At 38.3% G+C, this 17,710-nt stretch overlaps 1 protein-coding gene across 2 annotated transcripts; it reads left to right on the top strand.

The window, feature by feature from the left end:
• The first annotated feature begins 3,760 nt into the window (after positions 1-3,760).
• Positions 3,761-17,045, top strand: LOC121259475. Of its 2 annotated transcripts, none has more exons than XM_041161086.1 (6): positions 3,761-3,999; positions 13,870-14,040; positions 14,150-14,711; positions 15,084-15,594; positions 15,669-15,750; positions 16,742-17,045. In XM_041161086.1, exons 2-6 carry the CDS (start codon positions 13,978-13,980, stop codon positions 16,961-16,963), a joined length of 1,440 nt encoding a protein of 479 aa, XP_041017020.1. In that variant the 5' UTR covers positions 3,761-3,999; positions 13,870-13,977; the 3' UTR covers positions 16,964-17,045. The 2 variants fall into 2 exon arrangements, with proteins under 2 accessions (XP_041017020.1, XP_041017013.1); XM_041161079.1 differs by having other exon boundaries at positions 3,761-4,096.
• The last annotated feature ends 665 nt before the right edge of the window (positions 17,046-17,710 follow it).

Genomic DNA, 17,710 nt, shown 5'->3' with positions numbered 1-17,710 from the left:
GTAACTTATACATTATTCGTTTTGAGTCTAGACTAATTCAACAGCAATAGTATGTGCCTATTTTCAAATTGTCCATCAATCAAACTCATTGCCACCACATACTAGAATAAAAGTACTATACTTGGGGTAGGAAGTTGCGGCTAATCCAAAATTCCCCCGTTTGCAGAATTTGTTCTCTTCCAACTCATGACTTTGAGCTCATCTCATTTCATTTCATCTGTGAAAACAAACGAGATCTTAAGAAATTATTTCAAAAGGATGGAATTTTTGAAACTCATTGCCACCACATACTAGAATAAAAGTACTATACTTGGGGTAGGAAGTTGAGGATAATCCACAATTCCCCCATTTGCAGAATTTGTTCTCTTCCAACTCATGACTCTTAACTTATCTCATCTCATCTGTGAAAACAAACGAGATCTTAAGAAATTCTTTCAAAATGATGAAATTTTTGAAACTCATTGCCACCACATACTAGAATAAAAGTACTATACTTGGGGTAGGAAGCTGCGGCTAATCCACAATTCCCCCGTTTGCAGAATTTGTTCTCTTCCAGCTCATGTCTTTCTGCTCATCTCATCTCATCTGTGAAAACAAATAAAGCCTTAAGAAATTCTTTCAAAATGATGGAATTTTTGAAACTCTTGACACAGAATCTATCCTAAACTTATCTAAAGCATCCACTGAAAAATGGTGTGTGGAATAAAATGGTGTGATCACTGCATGATGAGTCCAGAAGTCAGAAGAGTTCCAATATTCTATAATATGTCACTTTTGTCTGTGAAAATTTATTGGGGTGTGAAATTAAATAACTTTTATATATGTTACCATAGGATTTAAGCTAAGAATATTTAATTTCAGAATCAGTCTATGTGGGACGGAAGAGTGTCATTGATTAAGGTGTTCATTCTGCTATAAATAAAGTTTTAGAATACCGACCATTACAATTATTGACACTTATGGATAAGCATTTGATTTGTCATTCACAACTTACATGTCAAACAAAAATGGAAACAGTCTCTTTGCTTAGTGGTAGCCAAATGTTAGGCAGAAAGTGTTTGAACAGGAATTATTTAATGGCCAGCGTTTGCATCAGAATCTAGACACCATTCAACTACAGTTTCTTGTGTGCACAAGCGTAAGGGAGTCCACATGTGCCAGCTTTATTTCTTTTTTATTCTTTTCAAGTCATTATCTCTCAAAATATGCCCACTCTAGCAGGCACAGTTTCATTAGAAATGAAAGCTCAAGGCTGTAGCTCTCCAGAAAGGCATCTGAATGGATCAAGATTTCCAGCTTCAATGTATAAAAGATGGAGGTATAAAGTGGATATTGTGATATTTATTGATTATTTTTAGCTTACAAATCTACACCGACGATAATAAATATTATACGGCTTATTTCATGTGTCTATCTCTTTCCTATTTACAGTCATCAATAACATGAAATGATTTTTTCTTTTCGAATGACTAGGACTACCATGATCATGTTCAACTAAATGATTGTAGCTGATGTAACCTGTTTTCATATGCATAAACACAAGGGTATGCGATCTGTTTTAACTCAAGTATTTACTCATTTAACTAAATGTTGTAAGTTTTTCCATCTCATCTCATTTTATTTAATCTCATTTCCTTCTCAAACATCATTTAAATATAAACTTTTTAAACTAATCATTATAATTTTTTCAAATTAATCATTATAATTTTTTTAAAATTTTAAATAAAAATTATATTATAACAATATTTTAACTTTAAAATATTTTTTATTTAACTTTTTCTCTTTAATTTTTTAAAACTCAATAAATATTTAACTCAAATAATCTCATTACTATCCCAACAAATCATTTTAGTTTGGATAGCACGCTTGTAAAACTTGGCATGGGAAATGCTTTGCACTTCGTGCTCCCAACAAAAGCTTCCAAACCCCATTTTTGGATGGTTCTGATTCTCTCCAATTCGGATCACTTTCCTACTTTTTGAAGTTTAATCGCTGTGCTGTGATCCAATTCGGTATGCTGCAGAGTTCAGAACTTCAGATGCCTTATAAAATTCTGTGGTCATTTCATTAAACCTATGTGCTATATAATGTGTGTGTATATATATATATATATATATATTTATATATAAGATGGACGTTTCTTATTTTCAAAATCTTCTATCTTAAATGTATTCATATCTTTTTTCCCCTCATCATGATTATACACCAAAAAAAGAAAGAAAATATTTTAAGAGAAATAATAGTTGTAGTATTTATATATAAGAAGGACGCTTCTTATTCTCAAAATCTTCTATCTTAAATGTATTCATATATTTTTTCCCCTCACCATGATTATACACCAAAAAAAAGAAGGAAAATATTTTAAGAGAAATAATAGTTACAGTCGTGAGTATGTAAGCATTGCATAATCATTTTAAAAAAAATAATAAATATAGAACTAATATAAAAAAAAAAATTAATTTTTTAATAATAAATTTTACTCTCTTTTAAAATATGATCACATAATGGTTTGAGATCCCAGCTATCACCACTAGAAGTTAGAACCATTGAGGTGAGAATTATGTGCATCATGTGCTGTGATCCATAGGCCGTAGCCTAGCTAACTTCTTGGGCTGTTGCACTACATGTTTCTGGGCCTATGTCGTTAGACTTCCTCCCAAGTTCGGATGGACAGGCAGAAAGAATACGACAATATTGACATGTATGGTATTGAAGTGAGATCCCCTTAATTTCCTATCTTGATTGTTCTCATAATTCCTGGACATGTGACCGGAGCAGCTGGCTCACTAATCCTGTGGCTGTGGGTTCTATTTCGGGTAGGGGATTGCAATCGATCCTAATTCGTATTGTAAGTTCCAACCCTGATAGATGTCTATTTTATTGAGAAACTATTCTATACATCAGCTTATAGTCGCAGTACACCTCACATAATATTCTTTTTTTTTTTTTTTTTATCGCAGTACATGAGGTGTGACTCATGTGCTGCGGCTATAGGCTGATGTAAACATTAATCTTTTATTGAATTGGGCACAAACAAAGAGACTTCAGCTATATGATCTATTACATAATTTGTAGAAAAAAACATTAAAAAAGAGTAAAGTGGGGAAATCAGAATCCCATATCATTTTCGATGTTATTGTTTCCCCTTAAACAATGCAACAAAATACATTTTGGCAATAGCAAACTCTTAAAGAAAAATTCTAGATACAAGTCCCACACTCATGCCCACTATTAAAACATGTTAAAGATAGATTTTTTAGCCTTGTTCATACTAAACATGTCCTAGGAATGTATTTTTGAAATTCTTAAGATCAGTTGCAATCGACCTAATTGATTCCAAATCCCCACTCCAAGTACCAATTTATTCTTATTCTTTGGGTAGCACATCAGAGCGCATAGAAAACTAGAAAACTTTGTGTGCTAGCAGCAGGCATGGAAGAAGAAGACAGGCAAAAGTTGTGCCTACCTGCATTGTAACACAATGAGAGCCTGTGACCAGTCATATGGAATGGTTTGAATTTAGAGATGAGTTAGGATGAATTGAAATAGTTTGTAAATAGTAAAATAAAAGTTGAATTATTTATTATATTTTGTGTAGTAATTTAAGAAAACTGTTTTATAATTTGAAAAAATAAAATTATTTATTATATTTTATATAAAAATTTAAAAAAATTTTAATAATAAAATAAGATGAATTAAAATGAGTTAAAAGCGGAAATCAAAACCCCTGAGAAGTTTCCCAAAATGAATACAAAAATTGAACCAGTTATTTATTTTTTTATTCTTTTATTTTTATCAAACTTCAATATTTTTCTCAAACAAGACTTCACAAGTACTTTTTCCACCTCCCAAAGTCCCCCATCTTCCTTTAATGGAGTACTCTTTCGTCCCCTTCCTCGTCTACTTCATTGAGAGTTGGACTATCCAGGAGGACCCTGTCACTGTAATTTCATTTTGAAGGAAAAGTAGGCTCAGCCTGCCTGAACGCATGTGATTCACGTAACAGTATTTTAGACCGTGGTTCCCAATAGTCAATGCTTTTTTCTTGTTCAGCTACACTGTTCAGCCTGCCTTCTCAGAACTTTTCTCACGACAGGGATTGTGATAACCGGGCTTTAGGCCCAGCCCCTTTGAGGTCAGGACGAAGCCCAGCCCGTGAGCTCAAGTGGAAGGACGGACGGCGTCGTTTAGGTGAGTTTCCTCTGCTGCACTGTTTTTCTTCCTCACGTTTTTCCCCTCTACACCTTATTTTTCTGCACATCACTCTAACCGTGCGCACCAACCCCTCTCCATAATCCTAGCAGTTGATCTTCATCTCTTACTACACTCAAGAATCGGTTTAGCTCACTTCGGCAGACACTACAACCGGATCCTCTCATCCAATTTTTCTCTTCTTCTCATCTTCTCCATACCATCACCGTCCGCTCGACTCAAGGATTCCGAATTTCAAACTGTTTTCCACTGCAATTTCAGTCAGTTTTTGAACAAAACTCGGTAATTTCTTCTTCTATTATGGCTTTTCTTTTTTTCCTTTATGATTCTTCTTCCTCCTTTCCTCTGTTCTGCCGATTCTTAGTCATGCGGGTCTCTCTCCAATTTCGGTTTCCTTCCCTGTTTTGATCACACACACGCTGCTTGGTTTGGCCGTGCATCACACTTAGTCATAGATTTCACTCTGCGCAGACCTTTGGCATTTTCAGTAAAGGAAAATTTGACATATATTTTTTGGGTTGATGATTTATGTGTTAGACTGCGGTAGAGTGTGCTGGAATTTTGAGTGGTGAGGAGTATAATTTGGATGAATTGTGAACCTGTTTTGGATTTTATTTGAGACTATTTAGTGTAAAAGGATGGGTGTTTTGAGCTAGTTGTATTGAATTTTTATGCAAGTTTTGAATTATTGAATGATCAGAATATTGATGCTTACACTGAAATTACTTTATTCGGAGGTTGGAGGTGGAGTTTGGTTTGGGTTATGTTTTAATTATTGAAGTTGCGGTTGTTGGTTTTTGGAAATAATTATGATTGGTTTGGTGTTATAGAGAGTGGTGGCTGTTTTGGGTTTAAATGCGAATGGTTTGAAGAGAGAATTGTTCAGGTTTAAATTGTGGGATAGTTATGGAGCTGTGGAGAGGCTGTTTTGATTTATTACCCAATATATAGCAGCTTACTAGATGGGTTATTAACTGATAGATATATGTTTCTTTTGTTTAGGTGGTGTTACTATTAGAGTTCCGGCTCAAGGTGTTGATATTACGAAGAAGTCAGGTAAGTGGGGTTTATATACTAGTTTTGCATAAAATAAATAAAAGGAGGTTGACTTTGAGAATAAATGTGTTTATTTTCTTTTGAAAGAGATGATCTGAAAACAACCTCAGATGTTTATTCTGCATATGCATAAATTCTATATAAGGGAAAGTGTTTTTCTGTCATGACTAGTGTAGACATGAGCTAGTTTTGTGTACTGTACTTCTGAACTATGTAAAAGAGCGAATAAGGAATTCTAAAAGTTTTGTTATGAACAAATGAGAATACTTTGTTTATGTTTATCTCGAACATGTGAAATGATCTGAAGCTTTTAATTATTTGTTTTGATATGATGTGCCATTTGAAAATCTTGACATGGAGTTCTGACTTGGTATATGTGTGTAACCGGATTTTCGATGAAATCCGTTCTGTTTCTGTTAAGGCCCAGCCACGGGTATAATGGTGGTTTATAACCCTACCACGGGGGTGAAACATGGTATACGGCCCAGCCACGGGTATAATGGTGGTTTATAACCCTACCACGGGGGTGAAACATGGGAAATGGCCCAGCCACGGGTATAATGGTGGTTTATAACCCTACCACGGGGGTTAAACATGGTATTGTCCCGAAGTGATGCTAGGAGATGATTTAATTATAATATTTTAGTTTGGAAATGCCAACGGATGTTCTTTTTGGAATAAGTTTATTTTTCTGAAAATTTCACTCTAAAGTTTTTGTACAAGTTTTGTTTTTTTTTTTGCATTCTGAAAGTAAATGTTTTGTTCGGCTTATTAAATGTTATAAATGCTCATGTTTACATGCTAGTATATGCTCTCTGCTTGCTGAGTTGTTGAAAACTCACCCCCTTATCTCCATAATATTTCAGATGACATTGGAGGTTCAGCTGAAGATCAGTATTAGAGTCTATGGAGAAGATTAGTATTGATTTGTAGTTGGGTATCTCATGATATTAGTGTTGGTGTTGGATATTAATTATCTTTCTTAAGCTTACTTCAATGGATTTAGACGATTTGTGGAGACTATGTTAATGTTTTATTATTCTAATTGTTATTTGAGACATGAAGAAGAGTTGATTTTATTTGAGTTGTTGGACTGAATATTGGATAAATGAGTTTATTTGATTTATTTAATTGAAGTATTTACGTTCGACTTGAGGTTTGAAAAATGGATATGTTCTTGAATTTGGAAGTACTCTAGCCTTGTTGGAGCGGATTATCAGGTTTTATGAGTTAACTCTCCGGACCCTCGGGGTCGGGGCGTTACAGTTGGTATCAGAGCCAGGTTAGAATTCTGCATACTGTAGACCTTGGAAGTTTAGATATCTGTGGGTTCATAAGATGTGGGAATTTCAAAATAGGAATCGGAGGATTATAAGGATAGTCATGGGGGTATTTAAGTACGAGTTTCAAGGACATTAAGACTGTTCTTGATGGGATTTGAGGTTTAGATTTGGCTGATGATAATAGTTGAGTTTGGGAACCTTGAGAATTCTAGTGATATATGTGTGTATAAGTGGTGCCAGATTGGCATAGTTATCTGACTTATATTATATAAATATGTATATGTGTTTATATGCATATTTTATCTATCCTTTTATTTATTTCTACTTACTTGGTATTTTCGTTTTCTTTTATTTTAGAACGTTTCACCGAGTTTAGACTTTCAGGATGGCTGCTCGTCGTAGAGTTCGAACTCTTGAAGATTTGAATGAAGACTACAATGGTGGGGGTTGCACGTTCGAACAATTTAATCGAACACATCCTCCCACCTTTGATGGAAGAGGTAATGCGAACGCTGCGGAAGATTGGATACAAGACATTGAAGAAATATTTGGTGTTTTGGATTGTACAGATCAGCAAAAAGTCAAGTTCGCAGCATTCAAACTATCTGGAGAAGCAAAGAGATGGTGGAATTCTGAGAAAGTTATCAGGGAAGCTGAGGGGATTGGGGTAATTGTTTGGACTCAATTCAAACAGAGTTTCTTCGATCGATTTTTCCCTAAGGCAGATAGGGATGCAAGAGCTCGAGAGTTCACCAATTTGGTGCAAGGGACCATGACTGTGCGCCAATATGCTGCAAGGTTTGCAGAATTATCACGTTTTGCTGCATACTTGATTCCCGATGAGGAGAAAAAGACTAGGAAGTTTGAAGAAGGTTTGAACTACAGGATCTATGAGCGGGTGATGGTCTTACAGATTCAGAATTTTTCAGAATTAGTGCACAAAGCGACACTAGTTGAACAGAATCTTAAGAGGGGTGCTGAATTGCAAGAACAGAGGAAGAGAGCTACTCCACAAGGGTTTCCTAGTTCGGATCAAGGGCAATGGAAAAAGAGAAATGAGGGGAGCAGTTCGAGTCAGAGACAGATGCAGGGAAATCTTACACCTAACCCCTGTAAGTTCTGTAACCGCATACACCGTGGGGAGTGCAGGAAGGAAGTGGGATCATGTTTCAAATGCGGTAAAGATGGGCATTTCATTAGAGAATGTCCGTTGCTTGCGGAGAACAACAGAAGGCCAAACCCACCCCAAAACTTTAGGCCGAATAGTCAAGGCAATAATCAGAGGAGGACGGTACCTGCTCGGGTGTTTGCTTTGACACCGGGAGAAGCTGAGGACAAGGAGGATGTCATCACAGGTATAATTCTCTAACCATCTCCTAAAATGTTCTTTGTTGAGAATTAAGGATTATTTATCTTATTATCTCTATGGTTGTATGACGTAACCAGGAATTATTACATTATTTCTCAATAAGGCTACTGTTTTATTTGACTCGGGGGCTACCCACTCCTTTATTTCAAGGGATTTTGTTAAATTGTGTCCCATTGATGCTGATGAGATGGACTACAATTTGAGGGTCTCTACCCCGACTGGTGATATAGTGACTTGTAACAAGATTTTACTCAAGTGTCCTATAACGATTAGTGGGAAGGAAATGCCAGCTAACCTGATAGTCTTTCCTATAACTGGGTTTGATGTGATTTTGGGGATGGATTGGTTAGCTTCCAGTTATGCTAGTATTGACTGTTTTAGAAGAGAAGTAGTGTTCAAGTTTCCGGAAGATGAGGAACTTCGATTTATGGGTTCCAAGGTGCGTATCCCTCCATCAGTTATTTCTGCTTTTCAGGTTGATAAGTTAATACGTGACGGGTGTCAGGGGTACTTGGCTTTTGTGGTGGTTGAACCAAAGGAAGAATTGAATCTAGAAGAGATTCCTATTGTGAGGGAATACCCAGAAGTTTTTCCTGAGGATTTGTCTGGATTACCGCCTGAGCGAGAGGTAGAATTTGCTATTGAGTTAGCCCCGGGCACGGCGCCTCTTTCCAAAGCCCCTTATCGAATGGCGCCATCAGAGTTAGCCGAGCTCAGAGAACAGTTGCAAGACTTGTTAGACAAAGGTTTCATTAGACCTAGTGTGTCGCCTTGGGGAGCTCCAGTCTTGTTTGTGAAGAAGAAGGATGGGACAATGAGAATGTGTATAGACTACAGGGAACTGAATCGGGTGACCATAAAGAATAAATATCCGTTGCCCCGCATCGATGATTTATTTGATCAGTTGCAAGGTGCACAGGTGTTCTCTAAAATTGATCTCAGATCGGGTTATCATCAATTAAAAATCAAGGCGGAGGATGTGCCTAAAACAGCTTTCAGGACCAGGTATGGCCACTATGAATTTTTAGTCATGCCTTTTGGTTTAACCAACGCTCCAGCAGTATTTATGGACCTGATGAATCGAGTATTTCATGAGTTTCTGGATAAATTTGTAGTGGTATTTATTGATGATATATTAATCTACTCCAAGAGCAAAACCGAACATGAAGACCATCTGAGGCATGTTCTAGGGACACTCAGGGATAAGAAATTATTTGCTAAGTTAAAGAAGTGTGAATTTTGGCTTGAGTCTATCGCATTTTTGGGACATGTGGTCTCAAGGGATGGCATTTCTGTAGACCCCGGGAAGATTGAAGCAATAGTTAACTGGACTCAACCAACCAATGTGCACGAAGTTAGGAGTTTCTTGGGTTTGGCTGGTTATTACCGTCGGTTCATACGCAATTTCTCTAAAATAGCGGTTCCCCTTACCGCCCTTACTAGGAAGAACAACAAGTATGTGTGGACTGAAAAATGTGAAGAAAGCTTCCAGGAATTGAAGAAGAGATTGGTGACGGCCCCAGTTCTAACAGTCCCTAGCGAAAGAGGTGGATTTGTGGTTTATAGTGACGCTTCACGTTTGGGTTTGGGGTGTGTTTTGATGCAGCATGGAAAGGTAATAGCTTATGCTTCTCGGCAATTGAAGACCTATGAACAAAACTACCCCATACATGATTTGGAGTTGGCCGCCGTTGTCTTTGCACTTAAAATCTGGAGGCATTATTTATATGGTGAAAGGTGCGAAATCTACACGGATCACAAGAGTTTGAAATACTTCTTCACGCAGAAAGAACTGAATATGAGACAGAGGAGATGGCTCGAACTAGTCAAGGACTATGACTGCAACATTAACTATCACCCAGGCAAAGCTAATGTTGTAGCTGATGCACTTAGCAGGAAGCCAGTGGGACCGGTAATCGCAACTCTTACCACTCAACCCCGCTTATTAATGGACTTGGAGAGAGCCACTATTGAAGTAGTTGTGGGTGATCAGCAAGCATTAATAGCCAGTTTAATAGTTCAACCAGCTTTGATAGACAGAATCAAACTCGCCCAAAAAGAAGATTCTAAGTTGGCGAGATTATTTGAAGAGGTAGAAAAAGGGGATAGACCTGAGTTTAATGTTTCTGAAGATGGAGTGCTAAGGTTTGGAAACAGATGTTGTGTGCCGGACAGTGTGGTAATAAAAAGACTTATCCTTGAAGAAGCGCACCGATCCCCTTACACAGTTCACCCGGGTAGTACAAAAATGTATAGAGATTTGAAAGAGTCTTTTTGGTGGGAAGGCATGAAGAGAGAGATTGCTCAATTTGTGACTCAGTGCTTAACATGCCAGCAGGTGAAAGTAGAACACCAGCGACCAGCAGGGTTATTACAACCACTTCAGATTCCAGAATGGAAATGGGAGCATATCTCTATGGATTTTGTTACAGGCCTTCCACGGGCACCGACCGGACAAGATGCAATTTGGGTGATAATAGACCGTTTGACGAAGACAGCTCATTTTGTACCTATCAAAGTTTCTTATAAGTTGGAGAAACTAGCCGAGCTTTATATACAGGAAATAGTGAGGTTGCATGGGGTACCTGTGTCCATTGTGTCAGATAGGGATCCGCGTTTCACTTCAAATTTTTGGCGAAGCTTACAAGAGGCCATGGGCACTAAGTTAAATTTCAGCACAGCATTTCACCCACAGACAGATGGCCAGTCGGAAAGAACCATTCAAATTTTAGAAGACATGTTGAGAGCTTGTATGCTGGATTTTAAGGGGACTTGGATTCGACACTTGCCCTTAGTCGAGTTTGCTTATAATAACAGCTACCAGGCTAGTATTGAGATGGCACCTTATGAAGCACTTTATGGTAGGAGGTGTAGATCCCCTTTATATTGGGACGAAGTGGGGGAAAGACAAATTTTGGGTCCGGAAATCATTCAGAAGACAACAGAGAAGATTGAGACCATCCGAGCTAGAATGAGAGCAGCTCAGAGTCGACAGAAAAGCTATGCAGATAACCGGCGTCGCCAATTAGAATTTGAAGTTGGGGACAAGGTATTCTTGAGGATTGCACCCATGAGAGGAGTTATGAGGTTTGGAAAGAAGGGTAAGTTGAGCCCTAGGTATATCGGACCATTTGAAATTCTTGATCGGATTGGACCAGTGGCTTACAGGGTTGCACTACCACCCGCACTCTCAGGAGTACACAATGTATTTCATGTATCTATGTTAAGGAAGTATGTACCTGACCCCACCCACGTTATCGATTACGAGCCTCTTCATTTTCAGGAAGATTTGACTTATACGGAAGAGCCGGTGCGGATTGTAGAAAGGAAAGAACAAGTGTTACGTAATCGGACTATTCCATTGGTTAAAGTGGTATGGAATAATCACGCTATCAGCGAAGCGTCTTGGGAATTAGAAGAGGAAATGCAAGTCAGGTACCCACAGTTGTTCGACGATGATCCTAATTGCTCGTAGCAAATTCCGAGGACGGAATTTTTATAAGGGGAGGAGAATGTGATAACCGGGCTTTAGGCCCAGCCCCTTTGAGGTCAGGACGAAGCCCAGCCCGTGAGCTCAAGTGGAAGGACGGACGGCGTCGTTTAGGTGAGTTTCCTCTGCTGCACTGTTTTTCTTCCTCACGTTTTTCCCCTCTACACCTTATTTTTCTGCACATCACTCTAACCGTGCGCACCAACCCCTCTCCATAATCCTAGCAGTTGATCTTCATCTCTTACTACACTCAAGAATCGGTTTAGCTCACTTCGGCAGACACTACAACCGGATCCTCTCATCCAATTTTTCTCTTCTTCTCATCTTCTCCATACCATCACCGTCCGCTCGACTCAAGGATTCCGAATTTCAAACTGTTTTCCACTGCAATTTCAGTCAGTTTTTGAACAAAACTCGGTAATTTCTTCTTCTATTATGGCTTTTCTTTTTTTCCTTTATGATTCTTCTTCCTCCTTTCCTCTGTTCTGCCGATTCTTAGTCATGCGGGTCTCTCTCCAATTTCGGTTTCCTTCCCTGTTTTGATCACACACACGCTGCTTGGTTTGGCCGTGCATCACACTTAGTCATAGATTTCACTCTGCGCAGACCTTTGGCATTTTCAGTAAAGGAAAATTTGACATATATTTTTTGGGTTGATGATTTATGTGTTAGACTGCGGTAGAGTGTGCTGGAATTTTGAGTGGTGAGGAGTATAATTTGGATGAATTGTGAACCTGTTTTGGATTTTATTTGAGACTATTTAGTGTAAAAGGATGGGTGTTTTGAGCTAGTTGTATTGAATTTTTATGCAAGTTTTGAATTATTGAATGATCAGAATATTGATGCTTACACTGAAATTACTTTATTCGGAGGTTGGAGGTGGAGTTTGGTTTGGGTTATGTTTTAATTATTGAAGTTGCGGTTGTTGGTTTTTGGAAATAATTATGATTGGTTTGGTGTTATAGAGAGTGGTGGCTGTTTTGGGTTTAAATGCGAATGGTTTGAAGAGAGAATTGTTCAGGTTTAAATTGTGGGATAGTTATGGAGCTGTGGAGAGGCTGTTTTGATTTATTACCCAATATATAGCAGCTTACTAGATGGGTTATTAACTGATAGATATATGTTTCTTTTGTTTAGGTGGTGTTACTATTAGAGTTCCGGCTCAAGGTGTTGATATTACGAAGAAGTCAGGTAAGTGGGGTTTATATACTAGTTTTGCATAAAATAAATAAAAGGAGGTTGACTTTGAGAATAAATGTGTTTATTTTCTTTTGAAAGAGATGATCTGAAAACAACCTCAGATGTTTATTCTGCATATGCATAAATTCTATATAAGGGAAAGTGTTTTTCTGTCATGACTAGTGTAGACATGAGCTAGTTTTGTGTACTGTACTTCTGAACTATGTAAAAGAGCGAATAAGGAATTCTAAAAGTTTTGTTATGAACAAATGAGAATACTTTGTTTATGTTTATCTCGAACATGTGAAATGATCTGAAGCTTTTAATTATTTGTTTTGATATGATGTGCCATTTGAAAATCTTGACATGGAGTTCTGACTTGGTATATGTGTGTAACCGGATTTTCGATGAAATCCGTTCTGTTTCTGTTAAGGCCCAGCCACGGGTATAATGGTGGTTTATAACCCTACCACGGGGGTGAAACATGGTATACGGCCCAGCCACGGGTATAATGGTGGTTTATAACCCTACCACGGGGGTGAAACATGGGAAATGGCCCAGCCACGGGTATAATGGTGGTTTATAACCCTACCACGGGGGTTAAACATGGTATTGTCCCGAAGTGATGCTAGGAGATGATTTAATTATAATATTTTAGTTTGGAAATGCCAACGGATGTTCTTTTTGGAATAAGTTTATTTTTCTGAAAATTTCACTCTAAAGTTTTTGTACAAGTTTTGTTTGTTTTTTTTGCATTCTGAAAGTAAATGTTTTGTTCGGCTTATTAAATGTTATAAATGCTCATGTTTACATGCTAGTATATGCTCTCTGCTTGCTGAGTTGTTGAAAACTCACCCCCCTTATCTCCATAATATTTCAGATGACATTGGAGGTTCAGCTGAAGATCAGTATTAGAGTCTATGGAGAAGATTAGTATTGATTTGTAGTTGGGTATCTCATGATATTAGTGTTGGTGTTGGATATTAATTATCTTTCTTAAGCTTACTTCAATGGATTTAGACGATTTGTGGAGACTATGTTAATGTTTTATTATTCTAATTGTTATTTGAGACATAAAGAAGAGTTGATTTTATTTGAGTTGTTGGACTGAATATTGGATAAATGAGTTTATTTGATTTATTTAATTGAAGTATTTACGTTCGACTTGAGGTTTGAAAAATGGATATGTTCTTGAATTTGGAAGTACTCTAGCCTTGTTGGAGCGGATTATCAGGTTTTATGAGTTAACTCTCCGGACCCTCGGGGTCGGGGCGTTACAGGGATCTTTATCAAAACGGTGCAGAAAGGCAACTACTTGCGCAACATAAAAGAGACTCCACAAGAGATTCTTTCGCTCCCACGTCAGTCACCCCTCTAAACTCAGACCCATGGCCATGAATCTCACAAGCCCCAGATACTTTCAAGCTCAATCTATATTTGCTTCTAATGGGGTAAAGATCCCAGATTTGCATTCTTCTCTTATTGCTTATCTTGTTTCCATATTCCTCTGGTTTTCAGTAACCGTGTTATTTTGTATTCTTTTTGGTTGTTTTGATTCAGGAATCTCCATTAGAGGCAAACGCAAGCTTATTCGGAAAAAGCAAGGATAACCCATTTGTAGACACCTTCCCTGACCCACTTTGCCAGCTTAATCTCAAGGAGACCTCTGATTTTGTCAAGTCATTTCCAGTGGCAAACAACATTACGGAAGGTGGAGGGTTTCTTGAGGTTTCAGCTCAGAGAGAGGGAGTGAACTCGGTCACTCGGAGGAGAATAGAGGCTCCTCCAACTCCTGGCAGACCAGTTTTTAGCTTCAGTGTCGGTAATCATTCAAGAAAAAACTTTCCTTCAAAGTGGGATGACGCAGAGAAATGGCTGATGAGCAGCTCTTGCCATGACTCTCCCGCTCACACCACAAAGCCATCAGAGTCCTCGAAGATCACCAAACAGGCTGATAGCTTTAAGCAACAAGTGGAGGTCTTTGCGGAGAAATCAAGGGTCACCGAGGAAAAGTTCTCAAAAGTAGTTTCAACCTTTCAAGGTTCTGCGTCATTGGACCAGCATTATTACTCTGTCAGAGCTCTCCCTGAGGTCTCAGCATCAACAGATGTTCTCCTAAAAGGTAAGGATCTCCGATTCAACTTTAATATGAAACTTTTACCATTTCGCTTTACTTGTCAATTTCTCCCTTTTGAGCTTATTAATATCAGTTTTTTTTTTTTTTAAAGAAAAAAAACTTTTGTCCTCCAAAAGCTTAATCTGATTCTGGACTTTGCTTAACTGTTTGATTGTGTTCCTTGTTCGAGTACGACACCCATATGGGTTCCAAGCTGCACAAATGTTTATCAAACAATGTATGAGCTAGCTCTTCAACCTGCACGAATTTGTTTTCCAATAGAACTAGAATAAAGTAGTCGAATTTCCCGCTTATGCACATTTTAATAAGCATTTAGTTTTGTTATGAACAACAGCCATTTGAAATTTGTTAATGCAGACAAGTTCACGGACGACAAAGAGCCCATTTTGCCAAATTTCAGATACTCGGAGCCCACTAAAGAAGGGTTCTTATTAAAAAACCTAGCGGGTGGAAGCATGAAAGACGCCTGTACAGGCGTGGTTCATGAGGTACAACACCGAGATGCTGGGACGGAGATGACTCCGCTTGGCAGTTCTACGACTTCTAGGTGCCACACGCCATTCAGGAGCACCTCCCCTGCCCGCCATAACACGCCTTCGAATAGGTCAGGACCATTGGCCTTGGGGAACTCCAGCAGCAGCAACAGCACCATTGACATTGCCCAGCTGCAAGAGTGCCATTTAGCCAAGCTACAACTTGGGACGCAATATGATTCAGTCAACTCAAATTGGAGTTCAAGGGAGGAGGAGGAAGATGAAGTATCAAAGAGCCTCAGACATTTCGATACGGAAAACGGGTGCAGGAAAAGTGTTTCAGACTCCAGAGCTGCTGCGTGGGAAGAAGAGGAAAAGACCAAGTGCTGCCTCAGGTAATTTTCTTGTAAAGAATTTCCTTTTTTGTACAATGCAGCATGCTGATTACCAATTGTGACTTGGATTACAGGTATCAAAGAGAAGAAGCAAAAATCCAGGCTTGGGTGAACCTCCAAAGTGCAAAAGCAGAAGCTCAATCAAGAAAGCTTGAGGTATTTTCTCAGGCCATTATTTGATTTGTGTTATTTTTTTCTTCCAACATTTCATTGCTTCCACTTCTAGCAGGGATTGTTTCTTTATTTGACCGGTAATGTTATTTTGGCATTGAAAATTTAATCAAGATAAACATGAAACGTAGACGTAGACTTCAATCCACCCCTTTGGCTCTGAAATTTCCCACGCTCGACTTTCCCATCAATGGGATGATGTCCATGGACGCCAAATGTGACCTTATAGTATCAATTCATCCTTGCATTTCAGTCAAAGCGGGACTATTATAAGAATTGTGGTTGGAACTTCGAAGGCTTTGTCAGAGGCTTATTGCTGGCTTGGTCCTCCTCGAGCCACCCACTGCAATTGGACACAGCTTCATTCTCATTTGACCGCATCTTTTTTCTCAATTCAATCCAGCTATATCTACAGGCTTCGTCCTTTTTTATTTGTGCAAGTTATATCTGCATGCTTCACTCCTAAAAGAAAGAACTGAAAGTCATCATGCACATACTTTTAACTTGGGAAGCCCATGTGAAGTTCTAGCATTTAGAAAATCCTTGGGAAGTGGAAATATTTACTTTACTTGGAGTGTCTCGTGCACAGAGCTTGGTTTTTTGGTCTGGTTGTAAAATATAATAATGGATATAATAAAAAAGAGGTGGCATGATTAGCTGCTTTACTTTTTTTTCCCACTTATTTTCTTCTTTCAGATTGTAAGGTAGGAGTGCATGAAATTCCAGAATGAAGCACAAAGTATGCTGCTACCTAACTGATAATCTTGTGATACAGATCAGACAGCACAAAGTATTCTTGTAAAAAAAATGTTTGGAATATAGCTTGTAAATTTACAATCTATTAGTTTTGATGTGCTTTGACTTAACATGTCTCTTGTATTGCCTCGTCTCTCCTTGATTGCCTGGATTTTACTACTGGAGTCACTGGAACTTTTCTGTTTTGGTCATCTAACCATATTCTGAAATGGCTGTTCAGGTGAAAATACAAAGGATGAGATCAAACTTGGAAGAGAAGTTGATGAAGAGAATGGCGGTTGTTCATAGAAAAGCTGAAGAATTGAGAGCAGCAGCCCAGCAGCAACACTCGGAGCAAACCCAGAAAGCCAGTGAACAAGCACGGCAGATTATGAACCGGCATAACCTGCATTTTCCTGGCCACAACTCGTGTGGTTGCTTCCCTTGCAATAACTTCCATTGAACTTGAAACAGAAAGACATTATCGATTGTGCAATGTGCATTTCTAGTCCCCCAATGAAAGGAAGGCTATTTGTAGAGTAAAATGGGTTGTCACTTTGTTTTCTTACACACACACTTGCGCCATGCCTCATCCAAGTTCTGCCTAAAGAAGTGGCTGAACCAAATAATTCAAATGATATGTCAAAAATCATGATGTTAATGTACTTGTAAAGACAAATTTTATTGCAAGAAAATTCACGTACCAAATTATGCACCGATACGGATATATAATGCATCCCGATATGTACTGCATCCGGATATGTACTGCATCCATTTAATGAAATTGTGTGAATTAAAGACAAATAATTTTTAGGATTTTCTTCTTCTCTCAATTTTTTTTTAATTTTCTTTAATAAAAAAAATCGTATAAGCGTTGCTGCACCAACAGCTTTGTACCAAGCAAGGTTACAGATATGAAAACCAATATTTCCTCGTATGTTGTGACCAAACCGTTCATCTGACATTGTCATGTGGCTGAACTACATGTTCATCTACACGCTAGTGCAATCATACCAAAAGGAGACAAGCACTACAAGTTACTCTAAAACGAAAGAACGGACAAATTCCAGTATAGAACCAGCTGACCGACGCAAGTACCTTCGCAGGAGACAGTGCTTACAGATGTTGCAGTTCTTTCGTGGTCTATATCTTGCTTTTTTTTTTTTTTTTTTGTAGGCGTGGTCTATATCTTGCTTGTTTCATCTACCAC

Source organism: Juglans microcarpa x Juglans regia, chromosome 1D, assembly GCF_004785595.1.
Source record: "Juglans microcarpa x Juglans regia isolate MS1-56 chromosome 1D, Jm3101_v1.0, whole genome shotgun sequence".
Taxonomy (NCBI): domain Eukaryota; kingdom Viridiplantae; phylum Streptophyta; class Magnoliopsida; order Fagales; family Juglandaceae; genus Juglans; species Juglans microcarpa x Juglans regia.
This window is presented reverse-complemented; position numbering and strand designations above follow the sequence as displayed.